General features: G+C 37.4%; 1 protein-coding gene across 1 annotated transcript in view; it reads left to right on the forward strand.

Annotated features, from left to right (window-relative positions):
* SPIDR (scaffold protein involved in DNA repair) overlaps nt 1-24,547 on the forward strand; it is a 461,819-nt gene that overhangs the window by 138,837 nt on the left and 298,435 nt on the right. The window contains 1 exon segment of the mRNA XM_079136512.1: nt 11,679-11,779. Coding sequence (XP_078992638.1) covers nt 11,679-11,779 — 101 coding nt within the window.

A 24,547-nucleotide genomic window follows, 5' to 3' on the forward strand; every position in this document is an offset into this window, starting at 1 on the left:
TGTAAATTCTTTTAGCTTTTGTTTATCATGAAAGGATTTTATTTCGTCGTCAAATCTGAAAGTAAGTTTTGCTGGGTATAAGATTCTTTGTTGGCATCTGTTTTCTTTCAGAGCTTGGTAAATGTTGTTCCAGGCCCTTCTAGCTTTTAGGGTCTGGGTTGAAAAATCTGCTGATATTCTTATTGCTTTCCCCCTGAATGTAATTTGATTCTTTTCTCTCACAGCCTTTAAAATTCACTCTTTATTTTGTGTGTTAGGTATTTTCATTATAATGTGCCTTCATGTAGGTCTATTGGAATTTTGTATATTTGGAGTCCTGTAAAGCCTCTTGTACTTGGTTTTCCATTTCATTCTTCAGATTTGGGAAATTTTCTGCTATTATTTCATTGAATAGATTATTCATACCTTTGGTTTGTTTCTCTGTGCCTTCCTCAATCCCCATGATTCTTTTTTTTTTTTTTTTTTTTTTTTTTTTTATTGTAAACAAATGGGATACATGTTGTTTCTCTGTTTGTACATGGCGTAAAGGCATACCATTTGTGTAATCATAAATTTACATAGAGCAATGTTGTTTGATTCATTCTGTTATTTTTTTCCCTTCCCCCCACCCCTCCCACCCCTCTTTACCCTCTATACAGTAGTTCCTTCCTCCATACTTGCCCCCCTCCCTAACCCTAACTCTAACCCTTCCCTCCCCCCCATTATGTGTCAACCTCCACTTATTAGCGATATCATTCGTCCTTTGGCTTTTTGAGATTGGCTTATCTCACTTAGCATGATATTCTCCAATTTCATCCATTTGCCTGCAAATGTCATAATTTTATCATTCTTTATGGCTGAGTAATATTCCATAGTATATATATACCCATGATTCTTAAATTTGGCTTTTTCATGATATCCCATAATTTTTGTGGATTCTTTTCTTGATTTCTTACCATCTTCTCTGGTCAACTTTGTTTTGAAGATTAAATATTTTGTCTTCAGTGTCTGAGGTTCTGTCTTCCAGGTGTTCTATCCTATTGGTTATGCTCTATGGAGTTTTTATTTGGTTTATTGTTTCCATCATTTCAAGGATTTCCGTTTGTTTTTTTTTTTTGGTTTTTTTTTTTTTCAGTATCTCTAACTCTTTATTGAAGTGATCTTTTGCTTCCCACATTTGCTCTTTTAACTGTTGAGTGGTGTGATCATTCAAAGCCTGCCTCTGCTCCTTCATCTTATCATTTGCTTCCCTGATCATTTTAATTATGTACATTCTGAACTCCCTTTCTTACGTTTCGTGTGCCATGCTGTCATTGGATTTTATTGATGTAGCACCTAGGTTTGTTCAGGACAGTTTCTTTCTTTGCTTTCTCATATTGCTCAGGTATCTACCCCTCTAGTAGTGAAGTCTGAGATATTGCAGATTTCCTCTATTGACTAATAGTGTCCCTGTTGATTTCCAGTAACTCACCTTCTATCCTTTAATAACCTGAAGTCTTGGAGGAAGTTGATAATGCAGTGCTCCACAAGGAAGCTGCCCCTCTAGTGGTGGTAGTCTTCAGGTGGGGTGTAATCCCTGTCAGTGGGCAAAGGCACCTCCACTGGTTGACTGATGGTCAGCCAAAGGGAGTCTGGCTGTGGACTGGTGTACGTCTGATCTGGGCCTGTGTCTCTGGTTCTACTGCCCTGGTGGGAAAGCCTCACCCAGCGGGGAAGACTCACCCGGTAGGGAAATTTTACTGGGCAGCTCTCCTTTGAGAAGTTCCCTTTCATCCAGAACTACCACCTGCACTGGAAGCCCTCCTCTGTGACATTCCCAGGGGTCCAGACCTTCTGCTGGGCTGGGAAGCCTGGCCCTGCGAGGGACTCCCTCGCTGAGCAGACCTCCTCTGCTACATTCCCTGGGGACTGGAGCTACGACCTGAACCAGGGAGCTTTGCCCTGCGCCAAAATTTCTCGGTGTGTGGCCCTCCTCTGCAACGCTCCCCGTTGGCGGGGTTCATGGCTCCAGCAGGGGAGTCTCACTGGGCCACTCTACTCCAGGAAGTTCCCTGCATTCCGGGAGTACTTCCCCATCTGGGGAGGCCGCCCAGTGGGTGAGACTCACCCGGTGGCTCTGAGTTAATCCCGAGTCGCTCAATCCCTGCTCTTCTTGACTCTTGGGTCCTGTCAAAGGTCCTCCAGTCTCCTATAGGTGTCTCAGGAAGGGAGCCACCCTTCCAATGATGATGTCCCTGCCGTAGGGAATAATTCATAATGCCTGAACCAGCCTATAAAGAAGCTGGGGAGCCCCAGTGAGGGTGTGTTGAGTCAGCACAGAGGCAATGGCAGTGTCCCTCAGCAGTAGGGGGGCAGGCAGGCAGGCTCAGTGATGGTGTCCGACCTCTGTGTGGGGGTTGGGCAGGCTGGCTCAACCGTTGGCTCACTCCGCCATGGCAACCAACCTGTGTGTGGTGGTCAGGCAGGTAAGCAGTTATTGATGTCCTAAATTCTAGAGCTGATTGTTCGTCCAAGTTGAGTATTCCTGAATTTAATTACAACCTGCTTCATGATTGGTTTCCTGAATGGAGAATTGTGTGGCTTATCAAATTTTATTGTGGATCAGTGCTTTAGGAGCTGTTCTAAACACTAGAGAAATGTTTTCTGTTCTTGAATAACTTATTGTAAAGAGAGAAAAAAAACACATATAGACTGTATCAGATTACTTTTATAGGTATGATGAGAGAGATTAGCAGGTCAGTTTTGGAAATGAAAAGAAGTATGAAAGAGCCAAGACTTAAAGGCAGGAAACAGCTCTAGTATGGCTGTAGAGAGCCACAGTGGAAGAACATACCTGTCACTAGCATATTAGTAAGAGGCTAACCAGGCCAGGTAGGCTGCATGGAAGAGCCTGCAGGGACCTGCACCATCTCTGTGTCTCTTTGTTTGTCAAATAATACAACAATACCAAATGACAAAAGCAAAGGTAGTAGTTCCACAGAAAAGGAGTTTCTATAGAACATTAATGTGACCATGAAGAGCACAGTTGTATCCATAGATGTTATCTCCACATCACAATAGGGCAAGACCCCTAAAGCTTAAGAAAGAGAACCAAGAATCAATAAGTGGGATGCCTCAAATTTAAAAACTTCTGAACAGCAAAGGAAACAAAAAGTATGAAGAGAGCCTACAGAATGGGAATAAATCTTTGCCAGCTACTCCACTGATAGGAGGTTAATATCCCAATTATAAAACAAACTCAAGAAACTTAATACCAAAAAAGAAAATAACCCATTAAATGGACAAAAGAACTAAACACACACTTCTCAAAAGAAATAAAAATGGCCAACAAATATATAAAAAAATGTTCAACATCCACTGCAGTCAAGGAAATGAAACCTAAAACTGCACTGAGATTTCATCTCACTCTTGTTAAAATGACAATCATCAAGAATACAAGTAATAATAAATGCTGGCAAGAATGTAGGGGAAAAGGTACATTCATATATTGCTGGTGGGATTGTAAATTAGTGCAACCACTCTGGAAGGCAGCTTGGAGATGCCTCAAAACAGTAGGAATAGAACCACCATATGACTCAACTATCCTATCCCACTCCTTGGTATATATCCAGAAGATCTAAAATCAGCATACTATAGGGAAGCACAGCCACATTAATGTTTATAGCAGGACAATTCACCAGTCAGATTACGGAACCAACCTAGGTGCCCACCTTCAACAGATGAATGGATAGAGAAAATATGAATGGATAAAGAAATATACCATACACACACACACACACACACACACACACACACAATGGAGTATTCCTCAGTCATATAGAAGAATGAAATTATGTCATTTGCTGGTTAGTGGAGGGAACTAGAGAACATCTTATTATGGGAAGTAAACCAGACACAGAAAATCAAAGGTTGCAGGATTTTTTTCTCATATGGAAAAGCTAGACCAAAATAAGCAGGAGTAAAGAGAGGGACAAAAAAAAAAAAAAAAAAAAAAAGGGAGGGACATTATGAAAATACAAGGGAGATCAGTGGAGTGGAGGAGGGGAGTTGTCAGGAGTTGTGTTCTAGAAGAGACAAGAAAGAAGAGAAACTACAGAATGAGGTTAACCAAATTATGCTGTGTGCACATGTGAATGTATCACAGTGAATTCCACCTTTATGTATACCTATAGAGCATTAATTTATAAAAACAATACATAGATGGTGGGAAAGCTAGTATAGTAGACCAGGGGGTGGGGGAAAAGGATGGAGAGAGGAGGTACCAGGGATAACATAGAGCAAATTATATTCCATGCATGTGTAATTATGTCAAAGTGAACCCCACTATGATGTATAGCTATAATGAACTAATTTTAAAAAAGGTCAAGTGGATATACACTAAGGAGAAGATGCATACTAAGGAGAGCCTGGGTTGAAGGAGTGTGGCACAGGGATGGGGATGGTACCCTGATTCCTATTTTGAAGTTCAGGGTTACCTTGCTCTAGATAGGTTGAATAAAATAGGAGAGACAGTACTTGAGATGCTGGGGAGGGTCAGTGAAGACAGAAAGTAGAATAAGAGCTCTGTTAATGTCCTGGAGAGGAAGTGGGGGAGGGAAGGTAGGAGAACAGAGGCCTGTCCTGTGCATGACAGTGAAGGAAAGAACTAAGGATGTGGCAGAGTCCAGTGGGACAGGTGTAGCTAGCATAGTGAGAAAGTTCTAAACTGCTCCCCATGTTTTGTTTTCATAAAATAAGATACAAGTTGTATACCTGTTCTAGAAAACCTGGTCCCTATTATAAGAACCAGTCCCAAGGAGCCATGAAAGAGGCAAACAGATCCAGATTACTCAGAGTTCCATTTATTGATGGCTTACCAACAAAAGTGTGATCATGGGTTACAGTAAGACCAGCGGATCCCTGCAATTTGGGTTGGAGGAAGGGGACTTTGTAACGTTCTCAGAACAAAAGCAACTTCATCCAAGTACAGATAGACTTGGTTTATCTCAGTTATATCAGAGATATCAGGCACATTTCTGTCACTGATGGTACCACAGTTCAGTCATACAGCTGCACATACTATTCTAATGGTTTTGTTTTATTTATGGTATGCTGAGAATAAATGCAGGGAAAACTGATCAGGGTTACTCAGGGACATTTATGGTTGTTATAACTCAAGATGGTCACAGTTATGTGACTCTGAATCCCAGCGATACCCAAAGCGAAGAAGATATGACCTCAAAAAAGAGGCACCAAAACCTTGCAGGCACTGAAATCAACAGGAATGGTAGCCAGCAGCCAGGGAAGGCCTCTGAAGGTGGTAGGGTAGCACAGAAGGTGCCTGCCCTGAGTGCAGTGCAGGCAGGCTGGGCCAGAGCTGGAATCTAGGGAGGGTTCAAGATGATCTGGAATCAGCAGTGAAGAACAAGACAATGACCTTCCAGTTCCATTGATAAGAAAAGTTGAGGACAAAAGATAGCATTGTTTGTACTCACTACTGGGTTGTACTGGGGGAAGCAAGAAGGTCACTGGAGGTGACTAAAGTAGATTCAACAATATGCAAATGATTGCTTTCTTCTAGTGATTTCTAAGAAAAACCAAGTGAGAGGACTATTTTGCATTCATCCCTTTAAAGTTACTATTTCCGTATTTTAAAATGAGGTACTTTGGTGTGATTAGGATTGTCAGCCCCAGGCATGGAAGATATACTGTTCTAATGAGCCTTGCTGTTCTAATGAGTTGATTAGAAAGGGCAGTGATCACTGTCTCCTTTGGTGAAGGGATGACAGTTGACTGACTCCTTCTGAAGCAGGAAAAAAGGTAACATGGGCTGTTTTGTAATGAAGACTCTGTAGAATTAGCTTCTAAATTAAGAAAACCTCTTGTCTCACCTAATAATGATTTTAAAACTCCTGCATAAAATATATGATTTGTTGAAGTGTACTTTTTTTTTAAATTAAAATATTTGTTAATACAGATAACCTGAAACTGCTCCCAGTAAAAGACAAGCAACTTTTTTTCACAGAGGAGCAGGGGTCTGAGAAATAACTATTGCTAAAGACAAAAGAAGTATTAGAAATAGACTTTCCTTATCTACCATGAACAAAGCTGAAATTAAAAGAAAAAATTTTTAGCTAGGGAGGTTCAAGGGAGGTGGTTGTTGGCATTCCAAGTCTGGAGTGTTTCTCCATGGGAATAATACTCGATCTCTTTTTGGGCTTGCTTGCTCCCCCTGCCCCTCTTTGGTTTTTTATAGAGGATACTATTTGAGGTATAACTAATAACCCATGCAAAATTATCTAGGTAGATATTTAAATATTTTGTTAATAATAAAACTTTCTCCCCAGCTTTATGATCGGGTTATTTTTCATAGTGTTTATTATATCTGACAGAAAGCAAAAATTAAAAATATTATTTTCATTATTTTTTCTTTGCCTAATTGTATACTTTATTTAAATATCTTAATTAGTGTTTTGATTTAAATATTTTAATCTTTATTCTTTCTCATGTCTTCATATTGATTTTATAGAAATTTTAGACTGTTGAATTGGTGTTGACAATCTTTTCAGATAGGTCACCAATTTTACAGAAAAAATAATCAGGTTATCTTAACTTGTTAATAGATTCATTATATTTTTATATTCATTATATTTTTATTTAGTTAGAGTTTCGGATTTTATGTGACTATAACCTGACTAACTACTTTGAAAGGTTAATTTGGATTTAGATGGCAGGGCCTTCATTAACTTCTGTTTTGACCTTTTTTTTTGTTTTATGTGGGGATAAGTTCTTACTTGAAATAGGATTGTTGATTAGAGGCATGTTTTTTCCATTATTCAGTCCAGTTCTGTCGGACCAAAATTTCATTCAGGAATTCTGTTGGCTGATTCACAGCAGAGAGCCAGTGACTTGTGAAGCATCAGCACAGTCCCCTCCCATTTCCACCCAGGCCTAAACTCTACAGGAGACACAGATTTTATCTGAGAATTTGAATTTTTCCCTATTGTATACAACTTCTGTATACATGTTTATTTATGCTTTTAATTTTCACCCTATAATTCCTATAGTTTTCTCGTGGGTCTCAACTAGATACTACTTTTGTATTTTTCTATTTTTTCTTTTTCTTTCTTTTTTTTTTTTTAACCTCTATAAAGTCATAGCATTGAGAACCAGTATTCAGGAAAGAATTATCTAGATAGTTATATAAAGAATACAATGTTTTTTGCTTTTTTCTTGTGTTATGGTTTGGATATGAGGTATCCCCCAAAAGCTTCTGTGTTAATACAGGATGTGAGATGATTAGACTACAAGAGCCATAACCTATTCATCCTAATATGAATGGACTGAATAGTAACTAACATAGGTGGTTCAGCATAACTGAAGGAGTTTGGTCACTGGAGGACTGGGGATTGTATCTTGTCTTCTTGGTTCCTGCCTCTCTTTTTGCCTTTTTTGCTTTTCCTCCTCAAAGTTGTTCATGTTGGATATTTGGTCACAATGATGAAAAGCTGAGTAATTTATCTAATTATGAATTTAATTTTAAATACTGTTTCTTAAGAGATGGTAAGCATATTACCATGAGGTGAACGGTTTTCTTCCACCACCACCCTTTCACCATGATGTTTTGCCTCACCTTGGGTTCAGGGCAGTGGAGTTGGTCCACCATGGACTGAACCTCTGAAACCATGAGCCAAAATAAGCTTTTCTTCCTCTAAATTGTTCTTGTCAGGTATTTTGATCACAATAAAAAGCTGACTAACACAGAAATTAGTACCAGAAGTGGGTCCATTTCTGTGACTCAACTGACCGTGTAGTTACAGAAATCTTTGGAACTGGTTTGCAGAAGGAATTTGGAAAAATTTGGAGTGCAGACCGGAATGGACTTAGAATGTGTAAGTGGAGCTTAATGAGGATTCTGGTGGGAGCTCAGAAGACCAGAATGTTAAAAGGAATATGGACAGTGAAGACTGTGCTCCTGAGGTTTCAGAGGGGGAAATGGAAATTCTATTGGAAACTGAACTAGAGGCCATTTATGATCCATTCTGGTAAATAATCTGGCTACATTTTACTCATGTCCCAAGACTATAAGTCTGAATTTAAAGATGATAGACTAAATAGTTGGAGAAAGGACATTTCAAGGTAACAAAGCATTCAGGTGGTGGCATGTGTATTGCTATCTACTTGGGAGCAGCAAGCATAACAGAAGGATTTTGAAAACCTGCTGTTTGGCCAGAGAAGTGAGTGCAAAATTGGAACCAAAGAATGTGTGGTTGATGAAGAGATTATGGCCACTAAAGAGAAGTTAAGTACAGTGCACACAGACAATAGTAAAGATGGCTTGTGGGAATCTCAGAAATTGGCAAGGCCACATCCATCATATGTTAAGCATATAAAAGTAAAACTTCCTTTGATAAGAGACTAGGTGGGGAACAGTCTCATACACAGGAGCTAGGAATGTTGTTTTATCATGTTCAGCTACCCAGGCATTCAGGCTTCTGCAGCCATAGTCCCAGGGGACCCAGCTACTGCTTGAACTGGTAGCATATCTTGGAGTTATCCTTGTTATGCTGGTTCTTCAGGAATGTAGGATATTGGAGATAAGAGGTTATGGAGGCTCTCACCAAGAGTTCAACGGAAACCCTGGGAGGCCAAGCAAAGTGTTGTAACAGAGTTGGAGTTGCTGCAAGTTGACCCTGCCAGGGCAATTGTGAAGCTGTGAAGGTGAAGCCAAAGTTGGAATGGAGACCCCAGAAATTAAGAGATTCCAGTAATGTGGTCTGTCTGCTGAGGAAAGCTGTTGACTGTGGAGAGATGCCATCAGTGCTGCATCCAACAGTGCCAAAGGGACAGAGCTATCAAGCCATCTGGAAATCAACACCGTGTATCCCAAATGCCAGAGGTAGAACTATAGGAAATTTTGCCTGGGTTTTGGTCTCGTTCTGGTCCCATCCCTCCTTTCTGTGCCCCTATTCCTCCCTTTTGGAATAGGAATGTTTATTCTGTGCCATTATGTTTTAGTGTATGAAACTTGGTTATAATTTTTACAGGAGCTCACACAGAGTTTTCCTTGAGTCTCAGAGGATACTTCAACCTTTTGAGTAATGCTGGGACCGTTAAGACTATGGAGACTTTTGAATATGAACTGAATGCATTTTGCATTGTGAGATGGATATGAGCTTTCTGGGGGCTAAGGGGCGGAATACTCCAGTCTGAATATGAGGTATTCCTTAAAGCTCCTGTGTTAATTAATGCAGGTGCTGAAATGATTAAATATCTTATTAGAGTTGGACCTAATCAGTCCATTCTAATTTGAATGGCTTAATGAGGTGGTAACTATAAGCATATAGGGCATGGTTGGAGGAATTTAGGTCACTGAAGGAATACCCTTGGAGATTATATCTTGTCCCCTTGGCTCTCCTTCCTGGCTGCTGTAGGGTGAGCAGTTTTTCTCCACTGCTGCCTTTCCACCATAGCGTTCTGCCTCACTTCAGACCCAAAGCAATGGAGTTGGCCAACCATGGACAGAATCTCTGAAATCATGAGCCCAAAATAAACTTCTCCTCCTCTAAGTTGTTCATGTTGGATATTTGGTCACAGTGATGAAAAGCTGAGTAATATATCTTATCTTTTTTATGAATTTAATTTTAAATAGTGTTTCTCAAGAGATGGTAGGCATACTATTAAGACTGAGAGCATGAACTCTGGAGCAAGATTACCTAGGTGTACATTCATCTGCCCAATGAAATGAGTTTCTTCATATGAACAGAATGATATGAAGGGGGATTTACACGTTAAGTGGAATATAAAGTACACAAAGAAATTTTTCAGTATATTTCTGAGTTGGAGGGATTTGGGGGTTCGTTTTTAGTCATATATATGTATATTTCACATAGACATAAACACATTCAAAATAACTGGTTCATGTAGCAAAACAGCAGGTGGTAGAGATTATATGGTATGTATTAAGATAAGATCTTTGAATAGTAGTGGAAAGAGCATAGTGTGCTTGTTAAAGACATAACCAAAACAGTATCACCAATCATGGCCATTTCTTAAATGTTTAATAAGTACCAGGTACTAACTTCTTTCAGGATTTAATTGCTGGTTCCTCATATAAAGTAGTTATATAAGGGTAAGTTCTTTAACTTCTGTGTTCTGATTTTATCATCTGTGATGTATGTATTGATATCCATTCTTTCTACCTAAAGAGGATATTATTTGAGTAACAATGAGATAATATAGTGAACTGATTAATGAAAGGCTACATTGTGGGAAGCCATCCTTATTTAGCAGAATCAGACTAGATTGAGCCATGGAACACAGAGGCCTGGCTTCTAGGAACTGCCAGGAAGCGTGTGGTGCTAAGTGGGAGTGGTTCCCTATCTCCATCTGGAATTTTCCCCCTAAGAGAATAGCTTCCCTAACTCCACCCTATACTGTCCATCACAGAAGAAGCTCCTCCCGGTCCTTGCCCCCTTTACCTGGATTATAAATAGAGGAGAGCTGGGCAAGTCCATGTTGTTATAAGAGGCCAAAGCTGGTATGGTCAGACCTGGCATGCCCCCTCTCATAAAATATGAATATTGGCTCTTGTGTGTTCATTGAGTAGATAAGTTTTTTGGTACTAGATAGAAAAACCACCAACATCCTCCTCCAATAGTTAACCCTTTCCTCCTCCATGCAGGATGTGGCAGAGAGGACCCCCACACTTTATAATCTGTTATGTAGTACATTGATAAATTATGTGATCACCATAGTGATTAACAGTTGATCCTGATTTCTCTTGAGGTTATAAATGTGTTAATATGGGCTGGGGTTGTAGCTCAGTGGTAGAGCATTTGCATAGCACATGTGATGCATTGGATTTGATCCTCAGCATCACATAAAAATAAATAAATAAAAATAAAGGTATTGCATCCTTCTACAGTGAAAAAATATTTATAATAAATGTATTAGTAGCTGCTGACCTCTATGTATGTGTGTTTGTGTGTGCTATACATACATATTTATGATACTATATTTATAAACATATGTATCAGTTAGTATTTTCATTGATAACTAAGGGCTCCTGTGAAGTGTTTGTATGTCAGTTGTTCCATATTGTCTTCCTACCATTCGTGAATGTTTTCCTTTGTTGGTGTTCTCTTGCTGTGTGTTTGACTCTCAGTTATCTCTGAATTTCAAATACTGGGCCTTTGCCTAGCTACTTTGAATTGAGTGTTCTACCTATCAACAGTTTGGCAAGGTTATTCTTTTCTTGAACTCTGAACTCACTTTGCATTTATCTGTTTGTCCTTATTTACTGATCAATTTAAGACTTTCCCCCCTCACCCCCACTGCATGATGCATAACTATGTTTGTATCCCTGGTACCTATCATATAGCAGGTTACAAGTAAGCAGTATTTATTTATGGAATGAGTATGTGAATTAAGAAAAAATAGGGAATTAAACTGATATTTAACTGTCATTTTTCTAAGAATGTTAGAAGGAATATTCACATATTAGTTCATGTTTTTAAGAATCAAGAGAAGGAACTTCCATAAAAGTAAAAACTGAAAAGGAAGGTAGAGCCTCCAGGAAGAAAATATAATATAAAAAATTTGTTAAAATTCTTGCACATTTTGTCTGTTCTCAATTGGGGTAGATAAAATATATATGTTCCAATTACTCTGAATCTTTTTTTAAAACTAAACTTAATGCATTATAATTTATTAAACAGAGGCGGGCTAGCAGAAAGATTAACCAGATTGCAAAACCGAGAGAGATCTGCCATTTCTCTGTGGAGACATCAACATGTTTCTTACCAAAAGACAATTTCAGGTAAGGCTTACATAGCAACATAATTGGTGTAGAAAATAATTCATTTTCTTCAACATTGTTTTTAAAAATGTTTTTTTGACATGCTGGAAGTGGTACATAATGTTTACAACTTAGAGTTTGAAGGCTAAGTACATACCCACAAAACTGTTAGCACAATTTATGACATAAACCTATCCATTATCTCCAAAAATTTCATTGTACTCTCTTATCATTACTATCATAATTTTATGATAAGAATAATTAATATTGGATCTACCCTCTCAGCAAAAATTTAATAATGCAATATAGCATGAGTAACTATAGGCAGTATGCTATAGTTACTTACCTTGTGTACTAAAACTTTGCATCCTTTGACTAATATTTCTCCATTTCTGCTTCCCCCACTACCATTTCACTTTCTGCTTCTGTAGCCAGAGCACTTCCATCAATAAAAAGAAGCAGAAGGCATCTAAAATTTAAAGGAATTAGAAAAATTATCTGTTTATAGATGATATGATCTAAGTATCTAAAAAACTCTTTTAAGACACCACCAAAAAAAGAAAGAATAAATAAATTCAGCAAAATCTCAGTTTTCAAAATCAGCCTATAAAACTTACTTGTATTTATAGAAACATCAAATTATTCAAAAGGAAATTAAGAAAATAATCTCATTTACAATAGCATCAAAAAGAATAAAATAGGAATAAATTTAATGGATGTGAAAGACTTGTACTGTGAATGCTGCTACTGTGTGTGTGTGTGTGTGTGTGTGTGTGTGTGTGTGTGTGATGGAAGTCTCAAAAAATTGTTCCAAGAGAGTATTTCTGTCCATAAGCTGCTCATAGGTCATTCAAGTTTATTATTGTATGATGATTTGGAGAGTTCTATAGTAGACCGTTTTCTTGCTAAATCTAAGTCAATGGCTTTCTAGATCTTACATCATCCCCCAACATACACATGACATTCACAAACAACTGAAACAAACATATCATGAACAACACTAACCAATTTGATACATTCCTTCTCTTTTGTTTTTTTTAGGACTCAAAATTTGCTTTAAATGTTTCTTTGGTTGGGAAGACACCACAGTTCTATTCAGTTAATATCTGTTTCGTCATGAATTTGTAGGAAATGAGTTTCAGCAGCACAGACTCCTTTCCACTGGTTTTCCCAAAGTGTGCTTTTCTGGGCGGAGCAGGCTGTGGCTTCAGTTGAACCCTGGTGCCTTTCTTTTTGGTTTCCTTCTTTTTTTGATTATTTTCCTTCACAAGTTTCAGAAGCTATCTTGGCTCTTAGAGTGCTTGATATGCTCAATGCACACATTAATTCTCTTGGCAAGAATCTTGCCCTTGTTTATTTACAACAGTGCAGACAGCATGCTGGGTAACATTGCAAGCTCTTCCAGTTTTGTGCCAATAATATTTGTGAGGCATTTCTTTTTGAATAATGCCCATTTTCTCAATGTCTAAAGTATTACCTTTTCTGTAGATTCACATATATGTGGCCAAAGGAAAAACTCCTTGTTTCTTGAATGGCATATAGAGCCATTTGCAGTTGCACACAGCTGTAATCCTAACAATTTGAGAGGCTGAGGCAGAAGGATTGAAAGTTCAAGGCCAGCCTATACAATTTAGCTCCTGTCAAAATAAAGTGCTGAGAATGTAGTTTAGTGGTAGAGTGCCCCAGATTCAATCTTCAACACCTGAAGAAAAAAGAAAAAGAAAGGATAGAGAAGAAAAAACAAATGCCTGCAGAACATACATTAGTTTGCCTCTCCTGTTTCTCTTTATGTTTGTCATTTTGGCAGATTGCTGGAAGTTGGCAGTTCTAACTAAAAGACTTATGCATTCTCTTTTTATTTATACCATAATCCTGCTCTCACTAAATTGAATTTGAGACCTTTCCAATGAATTGCATCATGTAATCTGAAAGCTGCCTCTATAGACAAGTGACTCAAAACTCTTTCAGCTGTGCACGGTGGTGTAAACCTATATATCCTAGCTACTCTGGAGGCTGTGACAGAAGGATTTCAAGGTCCAGACCAGCCTGGGCAACTTAGCAAGACATTTTCTCAAAATAAAAATTTAAAAAAGGACTGAGGATATCATCAGTAGAGCACTCCTAGATGTAATCTCTAATACTGATAGAAAGGAAGGAAGAGAAAAAGGGGGGAAGAGGAAGAGAGAGAACAAAAATTATCTCTTTTTTCATAATGGAGTGTTGAATATTAAAAAGTATTCCACACATCTGGAAAAGCCCCCCACCCCCCTCTCTGAAACAATGCTCTTTTCCTGCATGGTCTTCCCATTGGAGTTAAGGAAGGAATGAGTAGGCATGGTTATCTTTTCCAAAGGTACTTGTGGGGAGCCATCCATGTTTAGCAAAATTCAGGCTTAGCTGAGCCATGGGATACAGAAGTTTGACTCCTAGGAACTGGCAGTCATGGGAGACTGTTCCATACTGCCAGGATTAAGTGGGCCCTGTACAGAGTGGCTCACTCCTGAGGAAATGCTAATTCCCTAAGCAAATGGCTTCCCTAACACCACCCCCCATCCTGTTCCTCACAGAAGGAAGCATTCCTGGTCTGGGCCCCCTTTACCTCTGCAACTATAATAAAGGAAGGTGGGTTCTCCATCTTGTTGGAGGCCAGATCTTGTATGGCCCAATTCGCCACACCTTGTTCCATTTGAAAAGAGTATTGACTCTTGTGTTTATTGATTAGATAAGTTTATTAGTAATTAATTGATCACTGGCATTGTCGACCTCCAACAGAAAACTCTTCCCCCTCATTCACTCAGGAATGTGAAAACCCCCCACAGGTCCTATTGTCTCTTCAGAGGAATCCTTGGAATATGTTTTTTTAACAGGTTCCCAGGTGCCCTTGATAGAGCTTGAGAAGCATTGTTCTTAGAGTTGAATCCTCATCTCACCTCCCTATTCCCAGAAATATATCCTACTATAGAGAACACTCAAATCATTATGTTTTCAACTATTAAACATTCCTACAGAAGACTTTTAATTCTTACCTCATTTATTCCTTTTAAAATCCTCTCCCAGCTATCTTAGCAATTGTCTTCTCTTTTTCACATCCTAGTATTTGAGTACTATAATATAAAATATGCATACATGTATAAAGATGACCTGATACCTATGCCCCAAGAATACTTCTCCTTTTTTTGAATTAATGGGTCAGTCTATTCTTATACTATGGCTTTTTTTTTTTTTTTTTTGGCCTATTTTTTGTTTGAAGGATTATGAGAGTAAATTATCATCTTTTCAACTCCTATGATCCATCAGAAAATCAGGCATATATAAAGGTTTTATAGTCATATCATTCAGGAAGTTTTTAGTGATACAAAGCACACACACAAAAATAATTTAATGGTACTCCTAATTGAAAGCCATAGGTAAAGTTTTCATGCTTCAGTGATATTCATTTTTTAAAATGTTTTTTTAGATGTTGATAGACCTTTATTTTATTCATTTATTTATATATGGTCCTGAGAATCGAACCCAGTGCCTCACACATGGGCGGCAAAGTGTTTTCCACTGAGCCACAACCCCAGCCCAGTGATAACTCATTTTGAAAAAGGTTGGCAATATTTCTCTTATGTGGTAAATCCAGTTTCAAGTTCAATAAAAAGAATACTTTCTTTTCCAATATTTTACCAGAAATGCCTGAACTAATTTTCACTGGTCTGGCATTGAATATTTTATCAGAAATGTGTGAAATGATTTTCATTGATCTGTCTGAAATAGTAGTCGCTTCTTGAACTAATCACTGTGGACAGGGTGGAACACAGCCCATAACAGTCTTATCAGACTTACTTAATAAGAATCAGCAGGAATTATTTGTGATTCTGTAATATCTCAATAATCTTTAGTGATCTTTCATGTTCTCTATTGGTGTGTGCTAGCTTAACTTTTCAAATGTGAATAACCTTGGACTGGAATGATCATTTTTTCCCATTCTCTACTCACCTCTAACTCCAAAAGACTTTCTGTTTATTCTTTGTATTACTTGTTGTTTTGAATTCAGCCTGGGGTCCTATGCATTATAAATTTCTTTTGCTCTGCTTAAACCAGAAAAATTTCCTTACTACTGAAATTCTTAAGCTTGTTCTGTTTCTGCTTTGCTTTTGCCTCCTATCTTTAGAAGTAATTACAGAAGAGAATGATAAATTTGTATATCTTTGTTACTAGATATGAATATTTGCACTATTGTGTTTCATGGAGGCCACTTTTAAATCTAAGTTGTGCAAACCAGGCTTGTATTGAGGGGTGAGTCTAGGAGAGGTGTAGGTTAGAGAGGAGGGCTGGAAATGATGGGACAGGAGGAGCACAGCAAACTGGTACACAAATCTGGAGTTCGTAAGATTGTAAGTTTTCTAGTAAGCAGACTTACTAGGCAGGGATACCAGAGGTCATTTTTAAATACTACAAGAGTGTTCATGCAGTGCCCTTGTTCCTTTTCTCTTATGGAAAAGTAGAATTCAGTGTGCTGTTAGAAATCATCTGGTCTGTGATCCTGTTTAGGTGACTGGGAACATGTGGTCTATAAGAGATATGAGACTTGCTTGATTATGCAGCCCTTTGAAGGAAAAGACAGGGCTGGAACAGACCTCCTGGTCCCTGATACCAGGCATTTTCAATGCTGCCACACTTTGTTAAGTGGAAATACATTTTTACTCCTCTACCAATTCCCTCTTTATATTGCCATTGAGGAATAACCAGATTGGACTTCGTATAGGATATCTATCCTGAATGTTTTTTTACTTTATAGACTTGGTATATTATAAATATCTTCAAGATCACAGCAAAACTTTGGCAAACTTTATAGTTGAGGAAGAAAGCTTCTGCCTGTCCTCTTTCTTCTTTCAGTATTACCTTCATTGTTGTATACTTTTGGAGGTTTGCCATCTCTAGACCTTATGTTCCAGAGACATTATGTTCAGGACTTACTGCATAAATTAAATAATTTAGTGTGCAAAATAATCCTCAAGACAATGTTTGCTTTTCTTATTTTCCACATGAGGATATTTTAGGTTGAATGTATGCCACAGATGAGTAAGCCCTGATGTGCACTCTCTCAGTTACATGTCCTTATTCACTAATGACCTTGATTAGTTGATCTGTTTGGGCTGGAGAAAGATAGGGTTAAGAAGAAAACTGATTAAGGAATCAGCAGAAATAAAAATATTAGTAAAAATGTTATTTTTCTCTAGAAAAAGGTTTGTCAAAGTATACTTTTGTATCACATTCTTGAAATATCCCTAATTGGAGGAGCACAGAATATGTTTAAAGGACCAGAAACTGTAAATTTGTGGCTTTATATAGGATGTCCTAAACCTTACTATTTTGATAAGGAGATGACAGGTTATCTTTTCAAATACTGATTTTAATATACATTCTCATCCTGGCTTTTCCTTACAGTGAATTGACCAAACTGTTAATTATATAGTTGGGAGAACATCTTCTAGAGTTTGAATAGGGGAAAAAAGAAAAAGTCAAATGTGTGTGCTTGACTTCTCAGAGGGAAGGAAGAACAAAAGCATCTTTGGTTTGGCTCATGAGCGCCAAATAGCTCATTTAGTATACTCCTTACAATTTCCCCTCTTAAATTTGGGGATGTAAGGTATTTAATTGTATCATAAATAAAAGACAAAAATAAAACAAAAAGCCAGATCCAGAAATTCATCTATTAATTTGATGTATGAATGTGATTATCTTGGAAGATTTTTTCTTGTAGAAGTCTAAGCATCTTTGGAATGCGGATTTTATTTTATTTATTTATTTATTTATCTATTTATTTATTTTTGTGGTGCTGGGGATTGAACCCAGGGCCTTGTGCATGTGAGGCAGGCACTCTACCAACTAGGAGATATATCCAGTCCTGGATTTTATTTTTTATTCCTTCTTTTAGATAAATTTCTTATTTTGCAGTTCCTTTGCTTCCTCTCCTTTATGTCTTTTAATAAATTGCATACTTTTTTCTTTACCTTTTAAATAACATTACAGATATGATTGGAGTGAGCATTTTGTTGTTTGGTGCTTTGATTATTTTCTGACTTGGCAGAAGAATTTCTTGTATCAATATAAAACATTTTTTTTCCATTTCTATTTATGTGTACCAACTGGGTTAGAGAACAGCTTATTAGTACAGGTTACTCCCTCTGCTCCCAATATCAAGAACTTAGATTTAGTAAACAACTAGAATTTATTAAAATACCTATCTTGCTCCAGTGGTTTGAGTGTGTCTTCTAAATTCATGTGTTGGAAACTTAGTTCCAAATATAGTGGTGTTGAGAAGGAAGCCTGATAAGAGGGCTCTGCCCTCTTGAATGGATTCATATTATGGCAGGAGTGAGTTAGTTATTAATGACAGTTGATTATTAGAAAAGGGAATATGCTACTTTTTCTTTCTCTTTTGCATGCTCTCTCTCTCTTATTCTGCCATGCCTTCTGCCATGTTATGACACAGCCAAAAGACCCTCACCAGACACTGGTACCATACCATTGTACTTTCCAGCATCCAGAACAATGAGCCAAATACACTTTCCTTTGTAAGTTACTAAGTTTGTGGAATTCTGTTTTAGCAACAGAAAATGCTAAGACGTTTCTTTTTTTTTTTTAATTAATTTTTATTGTAAACAAATGGGTTACATCTTGTTTCTCTGTGCATGAAGTAGAGGCATACCATTTGTGTAATCATACATTTACCTAGGGTAATAGTTTTTGATTCATTCTGTTTTTTTTTTTCCTTTCCCCCCACCCCTCTTATCCCTCTATACAGTCCCTCCTTCCTCCATTCTTGCCCCCCTGCAACCCCCATTATGTTTAGTCATCCGCTTAACAGCAAGATCATTCATCCTTTGGTTTTTTGAGATTGGTTTATCTCACTTAACATGATATTCTCCAATTTCATCCATTTGCCTGCAAATGCCATAATTTTATTATTCTTTGTGGCTAATATTCCATTGTGTATATATACCACAGTTTCTTTATCCATTCATCAATTGAAGGGCATGTAGGTTGGTTCCACAATCTGGCTATTGTGAATTGAGCAGCTATGAACATTGTTGTGGCTGTATCTCTGTAGTATGCTGATTTTAAGTCCTTTGGGTATAGGCCAGGGGGTGAGCTAAGATGTTTCTTAATCTGTAAGTCTCAGTTTCCCTACTAAAAATTAATTAATGGTTGTACCTTCCTTTATGTGTAGACTTATAATAACAATAAATTTGAAATAGCATATGAAGCATGTAGGGACCTAATATAAAATCAGAATCAGTAGATGGTAAAAATGACCATTTCTCATCTCTGAAGGTAATAAATTAGGAGAGTCTTGGTTTAATATGCTCTACTTAATATCTGGAACAAACAAAAACATGTGGGTCATAAAATTACTACAGATTCCTGAATTTCTTAGTAAACCCAAAAGAAGGAAAAATGAAGCTGGGCATAATGGAACACCTGTGATCCCAAAAAATCAGGAGGATGAAGAGGGAGCCACAATAACTATGGCCTTAATTTTCCTAAGGCCCCTTTGTTACCAGACCTGGTATTCAGAATCAGCCAAAATTGGATCTCTTCCTTCCCTTGGAGCTTCGATGTACCTTTGGGTTTTCCAGGCCCCACAGTCAGAAATCCTGCCTTATGCATTTAAGTAGATTCTTCATTTTAGGTTAAATTTGACTAAGTAAATACCTCAGGCTTTATTCCCCTTCCCCTCACCCCCCCACTTCAATATTAGGTATTGAACCCAGGGGTTCTCTACTACTGAGCCACATCCCCAGCCCTTTTTAGTATTTTTTGAGACAGGGTCTTATAAAGTTGTCCAGGCTGACCTCAAACATGTGATCCTCCTGCCTCATCCTCCTGAGTTGCTAAAATTATAGACATGTTCCATCTTCAAATTGGAAGAAACTTAATAATAATAAACCCAGCTTGATTTTTCCTTCTGTTGGGTTTACTGAGAAATCCATTAATCAGTAGTAATTTTATGAACTGCATTTTATTGTTTGTTTTAGATATTAAACCGAGACTCTCCTTATTTATGACCTTCAGGGATAAGAAATTATGGTCTATAAAATTAATCTATAGGCTCTAATGATTTAGCTTGGAAACCTTCCTTTTCATGTTTCTTTCATTTGGGGAGAATTATTTAATTACTTCATACTTGAGAGGTATCTTTTGCCTACATGTTGATTTGAAATGGAGTGAATTCCTCTAATGCACCTTTCTACCTTTTACAAAATTCTTGAGATAATTGCGGATTCACATCCATCACAACCAGTTTTGTTTTTGTTTTTGTTTTTTGTGGTGCTAGGGATTTGAACCCAGGGCCTTGTGCATGTGAGGCAAGCACTTTACCAACTGAGCTGTATCCCTAGCCCCACAACCAGTTTTAAGATATGGATATACTACAGTTCATTAAACTGTTCTTTGGCTAAAGGACATTTGGATTGTTTCCAGGTCTAGGCTTTTACAAATATACTCTGAACATTTGTATATAGGTTTTTGAGTGAACACAGTTTAATTTTTCTGAGATAAATGGTCAAATGCAGTTGCCAGGTGTACTATTAAAGCCTATGTAGTTTTGTGAAGAAAGTTGTGTGTTAACAGTAACACATACTTTAGTGAATGTCTAACATGTCTTTCTGGGCTTAAAAATATTGGAGGGGTGCAGTACTCAGGGCACTTGACCATTGAGCCACATCCCCAACCCTATTTTGTATCTTATGTAGAGACAGGGTTTCGCTGAGTTGCTTAGTTAGTTGCTAACTTTTGCTGGGGCTGACTTTGATCTTGTGATCCTCCTGCCTCAGCCTCCCAAGGCTTAAGATTTTTTTTTTACACCTTTGTTAATGTGTTTGTCCATTTTTTCTTTTCTTCATCATGGATAGCTGACTTCTGGGTTATAACTCCTACTTATACCTTTGAATACTAAGCAGTGTTTTCCTTCTCGATGCCTTCTAATATATTTCCATGTAAAAGACTTACATCTTAAGGTTCCTCATACTGGAATAAGCCTTAATTGTGATGCCCATTTCCTTGACTTTCTTTGTAAAGAAAGAGAAAAGACAGAGCTTGACTGTTTAAAGAGCAGGAAGAAGCATATGTGCTGCACCAGGAAAAGCCATGCAATGGATATGTTAGATAACCCTCAGGAGTAGAATATGTGGGTGGCAGAAGCCAGATATCACAGGACCTGGAGGCCTTGGAAGGGTTTTACCTCCAAGTAAAACCTTGGAAAATTGTACTTAAAATGTGGCTGTGGAGTAGAAAATGGATTATTACAGAGGTGAGGGGGAAATATTTTCCAGATTTCTCTTCAGGAGCCATTTCGTTTAATTTTTCTTCTGTTTCAAAGGGAAATGGTTTTCTAGCACCACTTTACTGTTTATTGGGATGACTATGGCCAGTGTTTATTGTTATGTTCAAAGCATTGTGCATCTTTTATTAATTCATTCAATCCTCACAACAACTCTCCTTATTGTAGTGGTGGGGACAGCATGAGATGGAGAATGTGAATGGGCACAGTCCTATATGCCTGGCTAGTTAGTGGCAGTGGAACCACATTACATGGGCACCTGACTTAGTGGCTAGATGGTGGCAGACACAGAAAGCGTGAGCTCACCATGTGACCAGTTTCACAGATGGGTGTACAGCAGCTGCTATGCCCTAATTCCTTCCGACTCTCTGATGAGGAACAGTGTGACAGATATTTTCACAATATGTTTAATATCAAAGTTTTTAAAGCTAAAAATAGTTACAGATGTTTTTAAATTAAAAAAAAAAAAAAAAAAATCTCCTGGGAAAGAAAATGTGAAGCCAAAGAAGTTGGTGGGCTTCAGATACATTGTTTTCCACTGTTAGGTTTTTGTTCCCGAAAGAAAAACAATTGTGGGGGAAAACGTGAAAACAACAACAACAAATCAGTGAATTTCAGTAATTTTTAGTGTTACCCAAAGCCAGAATTCTTTCTGAATTTTCTTCCTTAACTTGCTGATGAAATAAAGTCAAGATTGGTCTGCAAGTCTGAAGGAAGCAATGCTATAAATTTTCTGTATGTGGTTGGGGAGAGATGTGCATGTGTTTTCAAAATAATAAATGGACCATACTGAATTTAAATCACTAGTATAAGAAATAAAGAATGAACTTAGCCATTTTTATTGGTGTTAAAAATAATAGCTTTTGTGTTAGGATTTATGTTTTTAACCTTTTTGCTGCTGGGTTATGTTCAGCTGAAACTTCATGAAGTATAGGCCACAGGATACTGTGAAAATATCAGTGCCTTTTTTTCCACCTCTGCACAACAGCATCTTGGTGTTGCTACCTGGAAAACTTGCTTTCAGCTTATACTACTAGCCAACCCATGGGTGCCTCTGCCCATATAGTTGGTGACTGTTCATCCAGTTAACCTAGTTGAGGTACCAAGTCCCCAAATTCACAGGGCAAAATGTCATAAGCATGTAGTCCCAGCTACTCAGGAGGCTGAAGTGTGAGGATCTCATGAGCCCAATTTAAATGTAGCTCAGTGATAGATTGCTTATCCAGTATGTATAAGGCCTCAGTTTTGAAGCCTAGTGCTGCAGAAGAGTTTTCTATTTAGTATTTTGTACTTAATAGAGAACTACAGTAAATTGGTATCTCATGTCTTTTACTTTTCATGGCAAGTAGCTATACTCCTATGTGGGTGGGTTTTTTTTTTTTTTTTTTTTTTTTTTAGCTTCACTTCCTGTTTATCATTTTCACTCATTCAGCCACTTATTGAGCACCAAGTCTGTATCTATCACTGACAACTGTGTGCATCATAACACTAATTTTTCCTTTATTCCTTACAATATTAAAGTTTTATTTTTTAGAAACAAATGTTTTACACTTAGTTAATAGTATCTATAAAGTTTTCTTTATTGAAGAATATTTTAGAAAATCATAAGAAAAACAAAACTAAAGGGATTAAAGTACTATTTCTTAAAAATCAAAAAGGAGAATGACTAATGAGTTGCTCCTTAAAGAGTACTTTACACAATTTCATGAGAGATTGAAAGAAATCACACACTATTCTTATCCTAAGGATTATAATAAAACACTTGGACAGGACAACACATAGCACTTCCTAGATAATTCTAATGCTTTTAAACCTTCAAATTATATAATAGTTTTGGAAGTATTGGTAAATATCATAAAATAATGAACAAAGGTTTTCATTGGAAAGGTTTTGGGCAAAGTTTCTTTTTAAATATTCATTTTGGAAAAGAAGAAATGTATCAAATCAAATGTTGTTCTCACATTTAAAGGAGGGAGATAAATGTGAAATGATAGCTATACCACCCTGACTTTTACTTATGAAGAACTAAAAAATCATCTTTGAGAAAGTGAAAAATTCGACAGAACTGGTTTTTCCAATGAGGTGGTTTTTTCCCAAATGAATGTAGTTCTTCCAGTGTCATAGATCCTTTCTTGTTACTGAATGACCATTCTGTGCTCCAGAGGAAAAGGCAGAGTAAGGCTGGGAGACCCTGTGTCTTCCCATAGCCATTCCCTCAAATGCAACAGCTGTGGTGCCTCTGATAGAATAGCCTATGGAGTACAGTTCCCCTGGACCTTCTTGGGAACATACTACCAGTGATACAGCAATACCTGTTTACTACTACTTTCTGGGCTGGGCTAACCCCAGAAATGGGCTTTTTGTCCAGCCTCACTTGAGAAGAAGGAATGTCAGGGCTAGCATTTGTATACAGAAACAAGCAGTGTGAGCAGGAAGAAAAAGATTTTGTATAAATGGATTTGTGGTCTAAATGATTTAATTCCTTGATGCAGTGTTTTTTCTACCCAAGACTAACTGATATGATTTACTCAAGTCTCCTAACATTCTCAGGAAAGAGAAATGTATAGTAAGCCATCATTTAATTTGGCTAATCTCGTGGCAACATTTTATGATTTTCAAATCATAGAGAATTCTTAATATATGACAAGTTTTAAAAAAACATTTATGTTTATTTAGACTTAAATGAAAATGACACAGGCTTGAAGAAGTCTTTTTAGTTTTGTAGTTCACAATCTTAAACAGTCTTTAAATTTTTTCTAAAGTATTTGCTACCTTATTATCTACCACCCTTGTTTTAATTGAAGAGATTCTCCTTGTGACCTCAGTGTGGATCAGCTCAGATTTGACTGGAGAAGTTTTGCTTTGGTTCCTTTTCTTACTTCCTCTTTCCTCCAGGGTTAAGGGAGCTGACTCTGGATTATCTCCAACTTCCCATGGACCTGTAAAACCAGAAAGCCAATTACAGTTTTCAATTTTTATTTTTTCCCCTCTTTTATATCCTTACCCACATTTCAGTGCAGCAATGGTATTTAACTTGGTTCTTTATAGTCATAGACCAGAATAATTCATATAGATACTCTTGGTTGAACAATTCCAGTCAAGAAACAAGCTATGATATTAGTTTGTCCGCTATTAGAGTTGTGACTATAATTTCCATAGATCATTTAAGTGTGAACTAGCAAAATAAAGAGTTCATATTTGACTTTCATAATGTCATTATTTCATATTTTTTAGGTGAAAGCATCTAATAAAGAGGAAGAAATACTTAGCATCAAACTCACCTCTAACCAGTATGTCTGTCACATTAACTGTCACATGGCAGCTTCTGCCATATCCATTTTTACCTTTATTCCTGGAAATAAAATCTGTGAAGTGACATTTAGTGATATTGTGGAATTAAATGATTCTTTTAGAATCGCTATGGGTTTATTTAACCTGTGCTTTCTCCATTTCTTTTT

The sequence above is a fragment of the Sciurus vulgaris genome (assembly GCF_902686455.1).
Source record: "Sciurus vulgaris genome assembly, chromosome: 1".
NCBI lineage: Eukaryota > Metazoa > Chordata > Mammalia > Rodentia > Sciuridae > Sciurus > Sciurus vulgaris.